General features: G+C 36.0%; 1 protein-coding gene across 16 annotated transcripts in view; it reads right to left on the bottom strand.

The window, feature by feature from the left end:
- Positions 1–20531, bottom strand: part of CSNK1G3 (casein kinase 1 gamma 3) — a 106349-nt gene that overhangs the window by 38515 nt on the left and 47303 nt on the right. For all 16 annotated transcript variants that reach the window (XM_033181422.1, XM_033181421.1, XM_033181419.1 and 13 more), the window contains 2 exons: positions 5010–5158; positions 2582–2816 (listed from right to left, as the gene is read on the bottom strand). In XM_033181422.1, the coding sequence (XP_033037313.1) occupies positions 2582–2816; positions 5010–5108 (334 nt within the window). In that variant the 5' untranslated portion in view covers positions 5109–5158. The remainder of the gene's footprint in view (positions 1–2581; positions 2817–5009; positions 5159–20531) is intronic.

Here is a 20531-nt window from a genome sequence, read left to right on the forward strand (position 1 = left end):
ATAGGAGCAAGCCAAGACTGGAAGAAATTATTCACAATGCATACATATGACAAAATCATCATACCCAGAATATATAAAGAACTCTATAAATTAACAATGAAATGACACACACTTCTCAAAAGAAGACCTACAAATAGCCAATAAATACATGAAACAGATCTCAGAAACAATAATCACAAGGAATTAAAAGACCACCCCTTGGCCACTAGAATAGCTACGATGAAAAAGACTGACAACTCTAAATGTTGTCAAGAATATGAAACAAACAAAATTCTCATTCATTATTGGTGGAAATAAAAAAAGGTATGAACACTCCCCAGAACAGACAGGCAGTTTCTTATAAAGTTAAATAACACCTGCCATAGGACCAAACTGAAAAATATGCCCACAAAAAGATTTGTAAAAATATTATACAAGTTTTATTCATAAGTCAAAAACTTAACCCAAATATCCATCAACATTCAAATGGATAAGCAGTCTGTGCTATGTCTATGCAATTGAATATTACTTAGCATTTAAAAAGAATAAACTATTGATATTTGCAAAAACATAGATGAATCTTAAAGACATTATACCAACCAAAATAAGTTGGATGATTCTATTTATATGAAGTAATAGAATCAGCAAAACTCAACTGTTGTGATACAAATCAGATCGGTGATTGCTTCTAGAAAAGGAGGGGAATGACTAAGATGGGTAAAATGGAAGTCTATAGGATAATGAAAGTGTTCTAAATCTCGATAGTGCTGTGGATTACATAGTGTGCACATTCATTAATACTCACAAATTTATATAATCAAATGTTGTATACTTTACCCAATGTAAATTTTACTTCAAATAAAAAAAAAACTCCTCAATAAAGTAAGAATTACAAATGCTATAATTCTATTAGACTTGCTATATAAAGTGGCATCACTTGGCAATCTGAAAGTACTTTCTGAGTATCCTCAGCTTTTAAAAACAAGTAAATATATTATGAGTAGTGATAGCCAGATTTCTCACAGTTGGTTAAAAAAAAAGATACAAATATGGAAAAGGGATGGGAATTACAAATATAGAAAAAGGAAATACTATTTTCTACTGACAGACTGAAATTAAAAGTGTATCACTGTAAACTCAAAATTTTTAACAGATATTAATGTATGTGTGTCACACACACACATATATAGGCATATTTCTATGTGTGTATGTATATACATATACGCACAAACATTTCCTAGTTCTGCTGCAGAAAGGGCCTGGCAGTAACAACATACCACAGTAACGAGCATATCCAGTGGCCAAATCTTGGTTTCTAAATACTATTACCCAATAAAAGGATTCAGAACTTCTTGGAGAAAAGGACTGATTATGGGGCTGCAGAAGAGAAACTGCAAGATGAGTTTATTTATAAGAACTTGCTGCACCAGAAAGAAAGAACTCAAAGATTCATGAAAACATGTCAAAAGGACAGAGAAGCCAGCTTGAAGGGGCAACCTGTGGCCACATCTGGAACCCTTTGGCTATCAAAATAAATAATAATGCATTCAATACATTACATTAAATAAGGTAAGAATTAATAAGTTCATATAGACATAAGTCAATAACTGGGGGACAAGGGAAAGCATCTGCTTGCATTAGAATATCAACTGACAAATAAAGAAATATAAATATTAGAAATAACGGAGTTAGAAAATCATCAAAGGATGCTAAATCTAGAGGGTAAAAATCTGATGAGGAACATGTTTACATAATCCCAAAATCTAACTACAAGAAACTTTTCAGTAGAGAAATTTGGCAGATATCACCCAAGCAAGCGATCCCACCCTGATGCACTAAGAACACATCACTTCTGTGATATTTGTGCTCAAAATGCCTACCCAAATCTAGTCAAAAAGAAATAACAGACCCAAATTGGAGATATCCTATAAAATAGCCTGAGCTCCTAAAAAATATTAAGGTCATGAGCCATAAAGAACGACTGAGGAACTGTTCCAGATGAAAATGATTGAAGGGATATGATAAATACGAACCTGGGTGAAGGAGGAATGCTGTAAAAAAATCCTGTGAAGTTGATATTGTTTTACTCTTTTTACCAATAAGAAACCCCTTAAAAAGATTAAACTTGTCCGAAGTCACAGTTAGCACACAGGTAAGCCAGCTCTGCCCACCTCTAAGGTCATGCATGTACTTATTAGGCTGGTTGCTATTTCTGTGGATAGCCATACTGGAGAGCTATAGTCTCAATCCAATATTTCCACATGCATTAAATTCAGTTAAAATTTGGTATTCTCTCATATTTTGTAAGAGAAATAATTAAAAGAATCCCCATAACTGTATCAAAGATGCACACTTCAAGTTATATAAATACAAAAAATACAGTGAATGTAAAGATAGCTGTCACTCATTTACTCTATAGTAACTTACTTTCAAAGAGTTTTATTAAAAATACAGTGAAAGTAAACTCTAGGTAGATCTGATAAATGAAAATTATAATAAAAGCTATTGTAATCTGCAAAAACTGAACCATAACAAATAAAAACGCACAGTGTTAGCATAGCTGCTGAATTCAAACTTCCATACTTACGAAAGGTACACATACCTTTTCCTAAATGTGTGTTTATGCTCATATATCTAGCTGTTCCTGTAAGGCTCTTGTGTTCTCTGTATGGTATGTGTTTCTTTGTTTCTGGATCAATATATTCCTTTGCCAAACCAAAATCTATAATGTGAATAACTTGCTGGGTTTTGTTTCCTGGTCGTCCTATTAAGAAGTTCTCAGGTTTTACATCTCTGTATATCAAGTTCTTTGAATGGACATATTCCATGCGAGAAATCTTAGTTTAAGAAAAAAAGAAGAGAAGTTTTATTTTGGGCTTCGACTAGCCTAAGCAAGTATGATAAAGGCAAGACAGAATGAAAACATACAAAAGAAATAAGTCAGAAATTGTTTCAACCCTTTAAAAGTAAAATGATGTCAGCCCATCGTTCTTCACATACATATAGCAAATTACAATTTAAATAGTTGCCTTTACTATTACGGTCACTGCTAAACAAGAGTATTTGAATTTTATGAATTCCTTTCATATCAGTAATTCTGATTCAATCAACACTTTCAGAGGATGCTACTTCATAAAATCAAAAAGCCATATTGATACAAGACCTTGAACTCAAAAGTATAAGCAGACATATGCAAAACGTTGCAATATAGTCTTCCTTATCAGTTCAATAACCAAGCAACTTTTACAAGTATAAAAACAACAGCACTATTCAGTATCTTTTTCTTTTTCATAACATGTTTCCCTTACTTTTTCCTAGGTATTAAACATTTAAAAATGATTAATCTTCAAGTTAGAAAGATCTTAAAGCTAGAAAAGTCTGGAATCCAACTCTAATATTAATAATATAGCTCATTTTTATTAATTATTTTACAAATTCTCAATGTTCGTTGTACAAACTGTCATAAAATAGAGTATTACACATAAAAAAATAAAACTGCTTCACTTAGTGATAATCATGGTCAACAATGCAATGTAAACATACAGTTACACAGGTCATTCTCGTTTGCTTAACAAACTTTGCAGTATAGAATATACAATATTCTATGTCTATAGATTCTTAATGATATGAGCATTTTCAAGGTCATGAAATATTCTTTGTTTTATTTGGGGTAGTTGTTTGGTTTTTTGGTGTTTGGTGTGTGGTGGGCGGGGCGGCAGGGGGAGCGGACAGGATCCCACACTCTGCCACCCAAGCTGGAATGCATAGCTCACTGCAGCTTCAACCTTCAACCTCTGGGTTCAAGCAATCCTCCTGCCTCAACCTCCTCAGCAGCTGGGACTACACAAGCACACCACCACACCCGGCCTTTCTTTCTTTTTTTTTTTTTTTTAATTTTTTGTAGAGATGGAGTCACACTAAGTTGCCCAGATTGATCTCGAACTCCTGGACTCAAGTGATCCTCTAGCCTCAGCCTCCCAAAGCACTGGAATTACAGGCACAAGCCACCACACCTAGCCTATGAAACAATCTTTAATGCGCACTTTTTAATAGCTGCGTATTTTCCTCTGGCTATTAATTTATTCAACTAACCCTGTTATTTCTGCACATTTGGGTTGCTTCTCATTTTTTTATTATAAACATCCTTTCATATAAAGCTTTAAGCACCTGTGAAAACATCCACAGGACAAATTTGTAGAAGTAGAATTAATGAGTCAATGAATAAAAACAATTTTAAGACTTCTGCAGCACACTTGTATTGGCATTTATTTCAAAACTGCCTTAAAACATTCTCTAACTGTTATCCAACAGATTCCCTGAAGTCTAAGTAGTTTATCAAGACTCTCTAATTCATTAGTTTGCCTCTTGTTTTTCCAGGTCATAAAGTCTATTACCAAAATTAAGAATCCATGTTTCTGGCCGGGCATGGTGGCTCACGCCTGTAATCCCAGCACTTTGGAAGGCCAAGGCAGGTGGATTACAAGGTCAGGAGATCAAGACCATCCTGACTAACATGATGAAACCCCGACTCTACGAAAAATACAAAAAAATTGGCTGGGTGTGGTGGCACGCACCTGTAGTCCCAGCTACTCGGGAGGCTGAGGCAGGAGAATAGCTTGAACCTGGGAGGCAGAGGTTGCAGTAAGCCGAGATCTCACCACTGCTCTCCAGCCTGCGCAACAAAGCAAGACTCTATCCCAAAAAAAAAAAAAAAAAAACTATGTTTCTGAGGTTCTCTTTTGAAGTATTCCTCTTTTATATGAAGAAATGGCTAGTGACAACTTAATTATCAAACTGAGCATTTTGATCTTAAAGCAATTATTATATTAGTTTTCATACAAATAAAATATACTTGACTCAGTTATTTTAAGTTACATGGATCCCAGAAAGACAGTATGAAAAGTAGAAACATTTGTATTAGGTCAAATGCTCTGTAAGACAATATCACAGAACTTTAAACTTTTAATATGAATTTGTGACCAACAACCATGTAATTGTTCAAACAACTTCAAATACCCTATTTTACTTACCAGTTGTATAGCTATCATGAGAACTGTTTTAAGAGAAAATGTTCTGTCACACAAGTCAAACAAGTCTTCCAAACTAGGTCCCAGCAGTTCCAGCACCATAGCATTGTATTTACCACAAGGGCCGAAATAGTAAACTTGAGGTATACCATCTGGGGGAAAAGAAATACTCATTTAATAATTTCATCATCTTAAATACTAAGGTTTTCCTCTTAAAAACTGGTTTTAAAATTTAGTTTCAAGAACTAAAGCAGTACTATCACTTTTTCCAGATACATAACTTTTCCTGACCAAACCTCCCCACCTCCCAATACCTTCTCTTTGATGTTCACACTGTAGCCTGGATACACCTCTATTGCAGCTGCATGACTGAATTACATCATAAACAGTACTTCATTCTTTCTCTCTACCACCTTACTACTGGACAAAAGCTGGGCTTTTTAGCTTTATATTTCCATAGCCTGGAGAAATGCTTAGCACACAGTTAAAAGATTCCAGTTCTATTGAACAAGAGAGTCGCTACTGGCTTTAATAACCCTGTGGTAGGCATACTGCTAAGATCACCACTGTCAAGATTCCCATCCTCTGGTTTATACACCTTGTATAAATGCCTCCCCTTGAAAGTGGGCAGGATTCCTAGGATCTCACTATTGTGACCAGGCTAACTTACATGGCAGATGTAATCAAGGCTCCTATCAGTTGACTGTAAGTTGATCAAAAGGAAGAGAATCCTGGTGGACCTGACCTATTCAGGTGAGCCTTTAAAAAGACCATCTAGAAGTCAGAGATATTGGAAACAGCAGAGAAACTCTCCTGCTGGCCTTAAAGTAGCAAATCACCAACGCTGTGGAGCAAGTCACATGCCAGATAGGAATCCTCAAGGAAGTAATGGCCACAGTTCTATTGCCATGAGGAATTGAATTCTGAAATGAACCAGTGAACTTGGAAGAGAGTACTGAGGCTCATGTAAGAATGTATCCAGGCTTACACCTTAATTTCCACATGGTAAGACTCTAAACAGAAGACCGAGCTAAGCCATGCACGTATTCCTGACCCACAGAAATTGTGAGATAAAGAAGTCTTTCATTTTAAGCCAGTAAGAGCTAGTAATAATTCATTACGAAGCTACATAGAATAATACAAACTCCAAATTTGAAGTCTGAATGCCCAGAAGTCATCTGTATTTTATTTTCAGAATAGATTCCCAATAAACTGAAATATAAGTGATCAATTTACTTTATATGGAAGTTGTCAGAATCAAAACAGAGTCACTTGTATTAAAACCCTGACAAACAGAGCTAGAGAAGGAGATGAAGGGAGGGTTCTCACACATATATATGCCTGATAACAAGAACTATCACAAAAGACTGCAAAAACCACAACCTGGAACAAAAGCCACCACAACCTTACAAAACATTACTCTGCCAGGACATCTGCCCAGGAACTGCCTGTCCAACCATGGGCTGATGCCATTCTTGTTAATGATCCTTGTAGCCAAGGATAATCTCTCAGAACAACTTAATGTGACCCTCCTCATTTTTCCTTTAAAAATTTTTGTCTTCCTTTACCTCCCTGAATATATTCACATATATTCCCACTGTAATGACCACTCCTAAATAACTATCATTTTCTTTTAGACAGTCTCCCTCTCTATTATTTAGTTTGAAACTTAACACTGCATTTATCTATTAGCATGAAAAAATGAGCTTCTTCCACCATAAATGTCTCAGTTTTACTTCCAAGTGATTTTTTTCAATATATTGAAAGAGAAAACAAATCTAATGAAAACTTCTCATTCTTTTTAATAAAAAGTTTTTTTAAATATAACATTCTTATTATTTACCCTATTATTTTGAATATAAATTATTGCAGGACAGAACAGAAAACAATGAACTAAAAATCAAGACAACTACATTCTTAGTCTAACCTAATATTCATCAGCTGTGTGGCTAGCTTGTCATTCAACCTCTCAAGTGGGCCTCAGTTTACTTATCTATAATAATATTAGTGATTTGGATAAGACAAGTATTTCTTGGATATGAATATGAGTGAGGCAGCAGAACATCTACAGGTGGGAATGTAAGCTGGTGTAATCACTGTAGTCCCAGCTTCTCGGGAGGCTGAGGCAGGAGGATCGTTTGAACCCAGGAGGTGGAGGTTGCAGTGAGCCAAGATCACATCACTGCACTCCAGCCTGGGTGACAGAGCAAGAATCTTTCTCAAAAAAAAAAAAGAGAGATAGTGTAATCATAGCAGGAATGGATACAAATTCAAACTGCATACACGGTGCCCTCCCCAGAAATGGAGATTCTGATACACCCCAATATGTATATATCAGGACCCCCTGCAAACACACACACATCACACATGCCTGTCCCATCTCCTCCTGCTACTGGGAATCAAAGCCACTCCTACCACAGCCACTCTTATACGTATTTGTCATATCTACCCCTCACATGTGTAAAGGCAGAGAAAAGGTTCAGAAACAGGAAATGAGAGGCTTGTTAAGTTTACTCCAACTCTAAAATCCTGCTTTTACAATGTTATATACATTAAGAAGCTGGAGATGCAATTAAGATTTACAAACAGCTCTCAGCTACTAAGCTTTTAAAATTCTTTCCACAACGCTTTTTCCCCCTCTCTGCCACTGAAAGTTGTTAATTTACATCCTCTCAATTTAACAATCTCTAATAACTTATTCCACTCCAGTTTGTTACTTCTGATATGCAGGGTGCATGGAAACTAGACCAAAACTTGTTAGAACTATATACAAAATGTAAAAATAAAAAGGTTTTGAACTTCTTCAATAAAAGGACTATCGGCTGGGTGCGGTGGCTCATGCCTGTAATCCCAGCACTTTGGGAGGCTGAGGTGGGTAGATCATTTGAGGTCAGGAGTTCGAAACCAGCCTGGCCCACGTGGTGAAACCCCGTCTCTACTAAAAATACAAAACGGCCGGGCACGGTGGCGCGTGTCTGTAATGCCAGCTACTCGGGAGGCTGAGGCAGGAGAACTGCCTGAACGCAGGAGGTGGAGGTTGCAGTGAGTCAAGATTGCTCCACTGCACTCCAGCCTGGCTGACACAGCAAGACTCCATCTCAAAAAGAAAAAAAAAAAAGGACTGTCAAAAGGTTTTCTACTTCCTTCTGAACAACCATCTATATTCCCAATAGTTAACGTTGTTGAGAAATGACTTCTGAGTAAGACAGACAGCAGTGTATTTTGGTTTATAAAATGACTGTTTTTTTCAAAAGTTTTCAACAGTTTCCAAAACAGGAAAACCATTTAAGGAATTTCACTGTCTTAATTAATTGAACAAATACTTACTGAACATATACTATAACTTATGGGACTGGGTTGGGCATTACGGATATATAAGTGAATGAGAGACCATGCTAAGAATGCTTTAATCCAGGAATACAAAGTTGGGCTAATATTAAAAAATCCACCAATATAATTCACCATAATAACAGAAGAAACGGCAAAAACCATAAGATCATCTTAATGGGTGCTAAGAAAGCATTTGATATAACACTCAAAAATTTGGGATAGAAGGTTTCTAAATCTGATAAAGGGAATACAGGAAAAACTACCAGCTAACATCACATTTAAGGTGAAAGATGGAATGCTTTCCATTAACGACTGAGAGCAAAACAAGAACATTCACTTTTAACTTTGCTATTCAAGAGTACAATGAAGCAAAATAAATACAAAGCATTCTCAAGAATGAATGGACTCTTACTTCAAGAAAATCTGACATTTATTACCAATAATAAAATTAAAGCTTTCAAGCAATTCTAATTTTGTAAAAATTTTTATATGCTATGATGACCTCGACAGTTTTCCAATACTTACAAACTTGTTCTGATGAAACTATGGTAATATTAGCTATTATGATTTAATGTTGGGTAGTGAAATGTGTTAGTATTTGAAATACATGCATAACTCAATGAACCAGTGTCCTCCAAAAGATAATGCATGTAGTTACAAAATCACACATGGGTAAATGGTTCATTCAAACTACAATGGATTTTAATGAATGAGAGCAGAAAAGGTTTTTTGGTATGATTTCTATACTCTACATTATAACTGACCTTTAAGAAATGACTACTTGGCCGGGCGCGGTGGCTCAAGCCTGTAATCCCAGCACTTTGGGAGGCCGAGACGGGCGGATCACGAGGTCAGGAGATCGAGACCATCCTGGCTAACACGGTGAAACCCCGTCTCTACTAAAAATACAAAACGGCCGGGCACGGTGGCGCGTGTCTGTAATGCCAGCTACTCGGGAGGCTGAGGCAGGAGAACTGCCTGAACGCAGGAGGTGGAGGTTGCAGTGAGTCAAGATTGCTCCACTGCACTCCAGCCTGGCTGACACAGCAAGACTCCATCTCAAAAAAAAAAAAAAAAAAAGGACTGTCAAAAGGTTTTCTACTTCCTTCTGAACAACCATCTATATTCCCAATAGTTAACGTTGTTGAGAAATGACTTCTGAGTAAGACAGACAGCAGTGTATTTTGGTTTATAAAATGACTGTTTTTTTCAAAAGTTTTCAACAGTTTCCAAAACAGGAAAACCATTTAAGGAATTTCACTGTCTTAATTAATTGAACAAATACTTACTGAACATATACTATAACTTTATGGGACTGGGTTGGGCATTACGGATATATAAGTGAATGAGAGACCATGCTAAGAATGCTTTAATCCAGGAATACAAAGTTGGGCTAATATTAAAAAATCCACCAATATAATTCACCATAATAACAGAAGAAACGGCAAAAACCATAAGATCATCTTAATGGGTGCTAAGAAAGCATTTGATATAACACTCAAAAATTTGGGATAGAAGGTTTCTAAATCTGATAAAGGGAATACAGGAAAAACTACCAGCTAACATCACATTTAAGGTGAAAGATGGAATGCTTTCCATTAACGACTGAGAGCAAAACAAGAACATTCACTTTTAACTTTGCTATTCAAGAGTACAATGAAGCAAAATAAATACAAAGCATTCTCAAGAATGAATGGACTCTTACTTCAAGAAAATCTGACATTTATTACCAATAATAAAATTAAAGCTTTCAAGCAATTCTAATTTTGTAAAAATTTTTATATGCTATGATGACCTCGACAGTTTTCCAATACTTACAAACTTGTTCTGATGAAACTATGGTAATATTAGCTATTATGATTTAATGTTGGGTAGTGAAATGTGTTAGTATTTGAAATACATGCATAACTCAATGAACCAGTGTCCTCCAAAAGATAATGCATGTAGTTACAAAATCACACATGGGTAAATGGTTCATTCAAACTACAATGGATTTTAATGAATGAGAGCAGAAAAGGTTTTTTGGTATGATTTCTATACTCTACATTATAACTGACCTTTAAGAAATGACTACTTGGCCGGGCGCGGTGGCTCAAGCCTGTAATCCCAGCACTTTGGGAGGCCGAGACGGGCGGATCACGAGGTCAGGAGATCGAGACCATCCTGGCTAACACGGTGAAACCCCGTCTCTACTAAAAAATACAAAAAACTAGCCGGGCGAGGTGGCGGGCGCCTGTAGTCCCAGCTACTTGGGAGGCTGAGGCAGGAGAATGGCGTGAACCCGGGAGGCGGAGCTTGCAGTGAGCTGAGATCCGGCCACTGTACTCCAGCCTGGGCGACAGAGCGAGACTCCATCTCAAAAAAATAAATAAATAAATAAATAAATAAAAATAAATAAATAAATAAATGACTACTTGTCAAATTTTGGTGTAGTTTCAAAGGCATATTCATAATTTAAAAATTAATTAGTCAAGACTGACAGCTGTGGGTTAAAACATTGATGAGAAGAGAAAGTAGTACATTTTTGGAGGAAAATTACCCTATCCTTTTGCTTTTGGCGGAAAATTAACCTATCCTTTTCAAAGTAAGCATAAGTATGCATATAATGATGTTCAAGCTTCACTGTTTGTTACAGTTACAAAAAGAATTGGCAGCTACCTAAAAATCCACCAATTTTATGCTAATTAAACAAAGTATTAGCTTGGTGCAAATGTAATTGCAGTTTTTACATTGTTGGAATTTGCTGTTTGATATTGAAATACATTATTAAATGTGGTCATGTTATACATCATTTTTATGCGTGTTTCTCATTTTATTATTTTTGCTAATGACTTATTGTTGTTTACTTAAAATTTATTTTAGACTATGGAAATGTCAGACAAAAAGCAAATTTGAGTGATTTTCTTATTTGAGTTCAAAAATGGGTCGTAAAGCAGTGGAAACAAGATGCAACATCAACAATGCTTTTGCCCCAGGAACTGCTAACAAACATACAGTGTAGTGATGGTTCAAGAAGTTTTACAAAGGAGACAAGAATCTTGAAGATGAGGAGCATAGTGGTTGGCCATCAGAAGCTGACAATGACCAACTGAGGGCAATCATCAAAGCTGATCCTCTTACAACTATACAAGAAGTTGCCAAAGAACTCAACGTCGACCTTTCTATGGTCATTCAGCATTTGAAGCAAGTTGGAAAGGTGAAAAAGCTCAATTAGTGGGTGCCTCATGAGCTGAGCAAAAATTTTTTTTGAAAACATTTTGAAGTGTCATCTTCTCTTACTTCACACAACAATGAACCATTTCTCAATTGTATTGTGACGTGAGACAAAGAATGGATTTTATATGACAACCGGTGACAACCAGCCCAGTGGATGGACCGAGAAGAAGCTCCAAAGCACTTCCCAGAACCAAACTTGCACCGAAAAAAGGTCATAGTCACATTTGATGGTCGGCTGCTGGTCTGATCCACTAGAGCTTTCTGAATCCCAGCGAAACCATTACATCTGAGAAGTATGCTCAGCAAATCAATGAGATGCACCGAAAACTGCAATGCCTGCAGCTGGCATTGGACAACAGAAAGGACGCAATTCTTCTCCATCAAAACACCAACCACACATTGCACAACAAATGCTTCAATGGGCTATGAAGTCTTGCCTCAACTGCCATATTCACCTGACCTCTTGCCAACCAACTACTACTTCTTCAAGCATCTTGACAACTTTTTGCAGGGAAAACGTTTCCACAACCAGCAAGATGCAGTAAAAATGCTTTCTAAGAGTTCATCAAATCCCGAAGCACCAATTTTTACGCAACATGAACAAACAAACTTATTTCTTGTTGGCAAAAAATGTGTTGACTGTAATGGTTCCTATTTTGATTAATAAAGATGTGCTTGAGACCAGTCATAATGACTTAAAATTCTCAGCCTGAAACTGCAATTATGTTTGCACCAACCTATTATGTCATATCCATTCTATGGAATATAATACAGCCTTCAACTATCTTTGGAGATAACTGTAAAAGACAAACTTTTATTACTTCTTATAATACTGATTAAAATTTTTGTTGTTTTAAACCATGTATTACTTTAAAAAAAAAATTTTTTTTAAATGGAGTCTCACTTGTATTGCCCAGACTGGAATACAGTGGTGCGATCTCAGCTCACTACAACCTCCACTTCCCGGTTCAAGTGATTCTCCTGCCTCAGCCTCCCAAAATAGCTGGGATTATAAGCACCTGCCACCATGCCCAGCTAATATTTTTACTGTATTTTTAGTAGAGACAGGATTTCCCTGTGTTGGCCAGGATGGTCTCAAACTCCAAACCTCAAGTGATCCACCCAGCTCGGCCTCCCAAAGTCCTGGGATTACAGGCTTGAGTCACCACGCCTGGCCTTAAAATATTTCTAATGAGTCACTGATATGGTTTGGCTGTGACTCCACCCAAGTCTCATCTTGAATCGTAATTCCCACAATTCCACATGTTGTGGGAACCCAGTGGGAGGTGACTGAATTATGGGATTGGGTCTTTCCTGTACCAGTCTCGTAATAGTGAATGAGTCTCACAAGATCTGAAGGCTTTAAAAATGGTAGTTTGCCTGCACAAGCTCTTTTCTGCCAGTGAGATGTGCCTTTCACCTTCCGCCATGATTGTGAGGCCTCCCCAGCCACATGGAACTGTAAGTCTAATAAACCTCTTTCTTTTATAAATTGCCCCATCTCGGGTATGTCTTTATCAGCAGCAAGAAAACGGACTAATACAGTCATTAAACATACATATGAATAGAAAAGATAATACAAGAAAAAAGCAGAAAGCTAACAGATTACTGGAAGCACTGGTGATTTCTACTTTCACTTTTTTAAAAAAAACTTTTCCTAATTTTTATTATGAATGTATGCTATTTTTGCAATCAGGAAAAAAAAATGTGTTTTTTTTTTTTTCTAGGACCACAAAGAAAAACTTAAAATGACATTTACATCAAACTATAATTTTATTTCCCAGAACAAGTCTGGACAGTTTTTTTTTTTTTTTTTTTTTTTTAATCACTGAGCAAACAACTTAAATTTTTAAGAGTTAAGAAGAACTGCAACTAACAAACAGAGGTTGAGGCACGGTACACCCTAAGCAAAAACAAAACAAAACCACCACGGCAACGTAAATGGTAGGTTATATCACAAGGTAGAGATTTTTTAGAAATGAGAGAGGTGGCCAGGCGCGGTGGCTCAAGCCTGTAATCCCAGCACTTTGGGAGGCCGAGACGGGTGGATCACGAGGTCAGGAGATCGAGACCATCCTGGCTAACACGGTGAAACCCCGTCTCTACTAAAAAAATACAAAAAATTAGCTGGGCGAGATGGCGGGCGCCTGTAGTCCCAGCTACTCGGGAGGCTGAGGCGAGAGAATGGCGTAAACCCGGGAGGCGGAGCTTGCAGTGAGCTGAGATCCGGCCACTGCACTCCAGCCTGGGCGACAGAGCAAGACTCCGTCTCAAAAAAAAAAAAAAAAAGAAATGAGAGAGGTAAGGAAAAAGAGGGCACGAGAGGCTCAGAAAGAAGGTTTGTTCTTATACCTAGCGAATTTTCAATTATACAATCTTACTCCACCCATTCCAGTGGTTCTAAAATTATTTTTATTTGAGACTAATATAAAAAGCTATCCGCTGTGAATTCATGAAAGTTAGGTCTGATAATTTCCAATATCTTTACTTTTCAAGAGTTTATTTTTCCCAAAAGCTCAAGGAGTATGAATACAAAATTCACATATCTGAAAATATAATCTCACCCTCACTCCCCAAAAATTCACTTCATTAAATATCTCATTTAATATGTTAGTGTTCCTTTTAAGAGATAAAACAAAATTAAGTCACACAACAGTAATACATAGGAACTATTAAAGACTGCTTGGTACTTTGTGTCAAGTTTTTAAATACTTTAGCTCCTAACAGGTAAGTATTAGTTAAGTAGACCATTAAGGAAATAATATCATGATCCATTTCACAGTAGTATCATGATCCATTTTCAGGTCTAGAATTCTTCATGTAAAATGTAAAATACTGATATAGTTTGGATGTTGTACCCTCTAAATCTTATGTTGAGTTATAACCCTCAGAGTTAAAGGTGGGGCCTGATGGGAGTTAACTGGGTTACTGGGGCAGATCCCTCATGAGTTTGTGCTATTCTCATGATTGTGAGTTCTTTTTTTTTTTTTTTTGAGACAGATCTCGCTCTGTCACCCAGGCTGGAGTGCAGTGGCCGGATCTCAGCTCACTGCAAGCTCCGCCTCCCAGGTTTACGTCATTCTCCTGCCTCAGCCTCCCGAGTAGCTGGGACTACAGGCACCCGCCACCTCGCCCGGCTAGTTTTTGGTATTTTTTTAGTAGAGACAGGGTTTCACCGGGTTAGCCGGGATGGTCTCGATCTCCTGACCTTGTGATCCGCCCGTCTCGGCCTCCCAAAGTGCTGGGATTACATGCTTGAGCCACCGCGCCTGGCCGATTGTGAGTTCTTATGAGATTTGGTTTAAAAGTCTGTGGTACCTCCCCCTCACTTTCTCTCTCTCTCTCTCTTGCTCCCACTCTCTCCATGTGGTAAGCTGGCTTCCCCTTTGCCTTCTGCCATGACTGTAAGCTTCCTGAGGCCTTACCAGAAGCTGAACAGATGCCTGGCACCATGCTTCCTATACAGCCTACAGAAGCATGAGCCAATTAAACCTCTTTTCTTATACATTATCCAGACTCCAGCATTTCTTTATAGCAACACAAGAACAGCCTAACACAAATAGAAAGAATTAGAACAAAAGTACTAACAAACTTATTAGGAAATTTAAACTTCCTGATTTAATTTAAACAGCTCTGATTAAGAAAACCTAAATCGTGGCTAGAAATGCTAAGTACAGAATTATCACACAGTATTACCCTATCTTTTTTTAGGGTAATTTTGCATTAAGGCATTCTTAACCTTTAGCACAAATGCTATACTCCTAGGTCAACAGTTTTCAACATGTGGGCTGAAGCTCCTGAGGACAGGGGTGGTCTGTGAGACCCTTGCAGGAAGTCAGTAATATCAGAATTATTTTGTAATAACACAAATTTTTTTTTCACTCTCATTCCAGAGACTATGGGACTTGTGTTATCACAATATACTAAATGCAGAAGATATGGGAATCTAGCTGTTTACTATTAAGCCAGACATTAAAAGAGATTTGCAAAATCTGTAAAACGATGTTACTTTTCTCACTGTTTTTGTTTTGGAAAGTATATCAACAAAATTGCCTTGATTTTAAAATGTCTCAATTATTATTTTTATTTTAAACAAATATAGCAACATTTTTATATTTCCGTGTTAATTTCTAACATGGTAAATATCAATAGCTAAGACCCACAACAACAAAAGTGCTCTGACATACTCAAAAAGGGTAAGAGCATAAAAGAATCCCTAGACCCAGAAGTTTAAGAAGTGCTGTCCTAGCTGAATAGTAAGCGCTGCTATGAACCAACAGGTGTACTGAGTTATAGACTTGGTAACAGTCCTTCCATTAAAAGACCACAATATCTGCCTGTAGTAGTAAAATTCTATCAGTTAACCCCAAATAAAAGGAATCAAGTTAGTCCACTGTAAAAACAGCAACAGTCCTTTCTGTGATGATTTAATTTACACATTTAGAAAATATTCTAACATTCAAACAACATTAAAAAAAAATAACATCGCTGACAAACAAAAATTTATCTGTTGCAAAAACTGAAAAGAATTTAAGTTGTTATCCAATTTGGGCCTATAAAATTTAAGGAAAAAATGGACTCTATGATTCTTCCCCCCCAGTTCCTAAGCTACAAGCTTACAAATCTTTTATCCTTACAACGCGTTATATAACACTTAAAACAAAACTAAATATGAAATTTTTGTAGTTTTTCATGGTTTTATACTTTTTATCTTTTTACTATTGCAGGAGGAATTACAAAATTTATGTATATTTAGTAATATCCTATTCAAAAGTATGGTTTGCTTTTTGTTTAAGATTCCTATGTGCTTAATCACTGAAAATACTATAATATTCACACCACACACAACCACACTAACACCTGCACCATATAAACCAAACTAAAACCACTATCAGGTAACACCTCTTTCTTACTTATAATGCATAACGTTCTTTAAATGTACCCATTCTCCATAAACTACAACTTTAACAGAAAAAAAATGTATACTCCCATCTACTATGATAGTAGTACCAATGTAAGTATATATTCACATATAAACAAGTGTTTAGCAATGCAAAACTTGTAGAAATTTCCATACAGAGAGACTTCTTTAAATAATCAGAAGTATTACATATTTTTAAAGACTTCTTCTAAAAGCAATTTAGCTATGACAGAAAAAGGAATTCTAAGAATACGCTACATAAACTGTTGGTTATCTGGGCTGAGATTAAGTTTACACTACTAACAAACTCACTCATATTATATTTTCATTATTTTTGTTAATATCAAAATATAGTAATATTCTAAGTATTTATTCACTGAACTTTCATGCTTTTTACAGTACTTCCTTTCAATTTTATCAAACAACAGCTTATAATATACATACAGCAGAATTTTTTGAATGTCTTACCTAAAACATGGTCTGAGAAACTTGATCTGGTAACTGTGAATTAAATCAGTTTTAGATACTACCGAATGGTTTACACCCACAACTTTTAACAAAGTTTATACTATTGCCCATAATACTTCTCAAAAGTGAATAGTACAATACAATTTCTGTGCATTACAAAATCACCAACGTTCATTTAACCAGCAGATGGAACTAAATTGTCTTGAAAAGAAAGTGAAAATGTAGCCATCTATAAACCAGAGTAAAAAATGTAGAGAGTACATAAATCCAGACTTTATAACAAGGCACAAATCAAGAAGGCAGAAGGATCAGCATAAAGAAGAACAAGGGGGCTTTTCAAACACCTTTCAAAAGGCAACATTTTTATAAGGAGTTATAATTTTAGTAACAGCACCTGTGGCTACCATCAAATTATTGCTTAGAACTACATAGTCCAAGGAATCTCAACAAGTCAAGCCACTTGAGAAATGATGATTTAACATATGCATGGTGTCAAACAGTATTTTTAATATCATTTCTATAGTTAGAGATTTGCCAAGAATAGTAATTTATGACTGAGAAAAAGATCATTAACTTCCTCTGATAAGTAGTAATTTATGACAGAAAAAAGGTTTTCTTTCCTATGATTAAAAATATCAGCTAATTAAGATGTTCCAAGGAATGCATTAATTGCAGTTTCTCCTAATATAGCCTATTTAAACTAATGTCAAAAAAAATTAAGAAGTGTTACTCAGAATCGCAGATCTTCAAAAACAATTTTCCCATAAATTTCAAATATGTTCTATGCATTTTCATGAAATATCAATAATTCAAATATACTTATTTTCAAGTAAATGAAGAAACTGAGTTAATTCTAATAAATTAAAGCCCACCCTTCTCAAGAAAGTGATTGATTTTAGATGGCTGAGTTGTACAGTTCAGTAAGTTTTAATATGAAACTTTCTGCATATCTCCTTAGTTACCACTTCCATTAATTAGACAATTCTCATCAATAATTTTTTCCTTTGATCTCTAGTTGTCTAAAATGAGAAAATAAATTTACCTAATCATAGGATAACAGAAATGAAATTAATTTTAAAAATTTCAAATTGTATTATTTGTCCAGAAATAGAATAAACTCAAAATTAATAATATAATGATTTTGTGTAACATTAAAATATCAAACTTTAATCACAGGATCACAGAAGTTAGAAAACTATAGGAAATTTGAAGATTATATATCCCAATTTCATATCTAATGAAAGAAAATAGTCTATTATTATTTAAAAATTTATTCTTTCGGCCGGGCGCGGTGGCTCAAGCCTGTAATCCCAGCACTTTGGGAGGCCGAGACGGGCGGATCACAAGGTCAGGAGATCGAGACCACCCTGGCTAATACGGTGAAACCCTGTCTCTACTAAAGAATACAAAAAAAAAACTAGCCGGGCGACGAGGCGGGCGCCTGTAGTCCCAGCTACTCGGGAGGCTGAGGCAGGAGAATGGCGTGAACCCGGGAGGCAGAGCTTGCAGTGAGCTGAGATCCGGCCACTGCACTCCAGCCTGGGCGACAGAGCCAGACTCCGTCTCAAAAACAAAAAAATAAATAAATAAATAAATAAATAAATAAATAAATAAATAAATAAATTAATTAAATAAAATAAAAAATTTATTCTTTCAACCATTTACCAAGAACCTACACCTGCCAATCATTCTGCTACCAAAAAGAAAAAGATGAACATATCATTATCATCGCCCTCAAAGAGTTCAAAATTCAGTGGAGAAGACATAGACAAATAATAATTACCATATGATAAAAGAAAAATAAAGGTTTCAAAGGTTTTCATATTCAAAATAATATCAGATCAAATAAGAGGCTTTTCTGGAGAGGAAAAGATGTCAGAAAATGCATTGCTAAGCAGGTGACATTTAGCTAAGGCTTAAAGAAAAAAGGAATTCATTAGAAAAGAAAGATATTCCAGAAAGAATACAGACATGTGAAAATAGTGAGATCTACTCAAGGAATAGTAAGTGTAGTGCAAGTGAAAAGTAGGTCAGTAGAAAGAAAGAAATTTGGACTTTTTACCAAATGATGTGCCCCTACGTGCAGGCAGAGGTAAAAAGGGCGTTGAGATATTCAAAAGAAAGCCCAATTTGAAGAAAAGTGACAATGGGGACTGGAGGAGAATGAAGTCAAGAGAGATTTTAAGAGACAAAATTGACAGAACTTTACTACACCAATACGCCAAAATCAGAGGAGGCTAACATTTCAGCTTGAACAGATGTAGAACTAATGGAACCACGTAATCCAAAAGACCAAGCAGGAAGGTCTTTTAAGAGAGAGAGAAACTGTGGAGAAAACAAGCGCAAAAGAAGGTAGGGAACTCATTCCAGCTATATGAATTTCTGATTTCAGTAGGGATATTCATATGCAGCTAGACTTAAAGAATGGCAGCAGGAGATAAAGAACTGGAAGTTATCTTTACACAAATAGTAATTTCATTTCTTCCTCCTTCCCTCCTGTTACAAAAAATCCAAGATTGCAGGATGAAGCCACACACTAAGGTTAGGAGCCTGGTTCCTTACTTTTGAGCAGCTGTACCAACCCTACAATTGCCCACCTCTGAACTCATTTGTCTCACATGACATAACCTTTACTTGTTTAAGCTACGGCGGCCACAATTTTTGTTATTAAGAGTCAAATCTATTTATAACCAATGGAGTGGTCCACACAACTTTGTTCTTGCTATTCTTTTCTTGTCAATCTCTATACTCTCCTCAGGGAGATCTCATCCATTTCTTTAGCTTTAAAAAACATCTATGTGCTGATGACTCCCAAATCGAGGTCTTCATTTGACTCAATGAATACTGAGTAGATGTGACAAAACAAGACTATTCAATACATTAAATTTTTGCTATCACAGAGAGTGATAATGGTATAAAACAATATTCTAATCCTATGCAAAGCTAAATAATGTAAAGAGGGATATTGTCAGAGAAGCTACATAAAGAGAAAGAAAGAAGCATGGATTTACGGAAGGATCAAAACCCAAACAGGCAAAACCAAGTTGTGTATTTTTTCACAGATACCTCACTAAATAATTCTAAATAAATCCATTTTCAATTTCTTTGTGGTAAAATACACATAGAACTTATCATTTAAACCATCTTTAAGTGTACAGTTCAGTGGTATTAAGTACATTTACATTACTGTACAACCATCACCACTATCCATCCATCTCCAAGATGTGTTCATCATCCCATATTGAAACTCTTACCCAGTGAACAATAATTCCCCATTTCTGCCCTCTCCCCAAGCCACCAGAAAACACCATTCTACTTTCTGCCTCTATGAATTTGACTATTCCAGGTGCCTCGTGTAAGTGGAATTTATTTGTCCTTTATTTGTCTATTTTTGTTGGTGAGTTTTAGAAGTTCTTTATATATGCTGGATGATACTTAAATATATCTATTTTTAAAGAGAATATTAACAAACAAATTGCTATATAAATGAAATTCAGCAAACCATAGGAAAATTATAGGCTGAGTTACTCTAAATAGCCCGTTTATAATTAAGAGCAGTCTGAAAATATAATCTTTTCAGATATGAATTC

This window comes from Trachypithecus francoisi, unplaced genomic scaffold (assembly GCF_009764315.1).
Source record: "Trachypithecus francoisi isolate TF-2019V2 unplaced genomic scaffold, Tfra_2.0 Lachesis_group2, whole genome shotgun sequence".
Classification (NCBI taxonomy): domain Eukaryota; kingdom Metazoa; phylum Chordata; class Mammalia; order Primates; family Cercopithecidae; genus Trachypithecus; species Trachypithecus francoisi.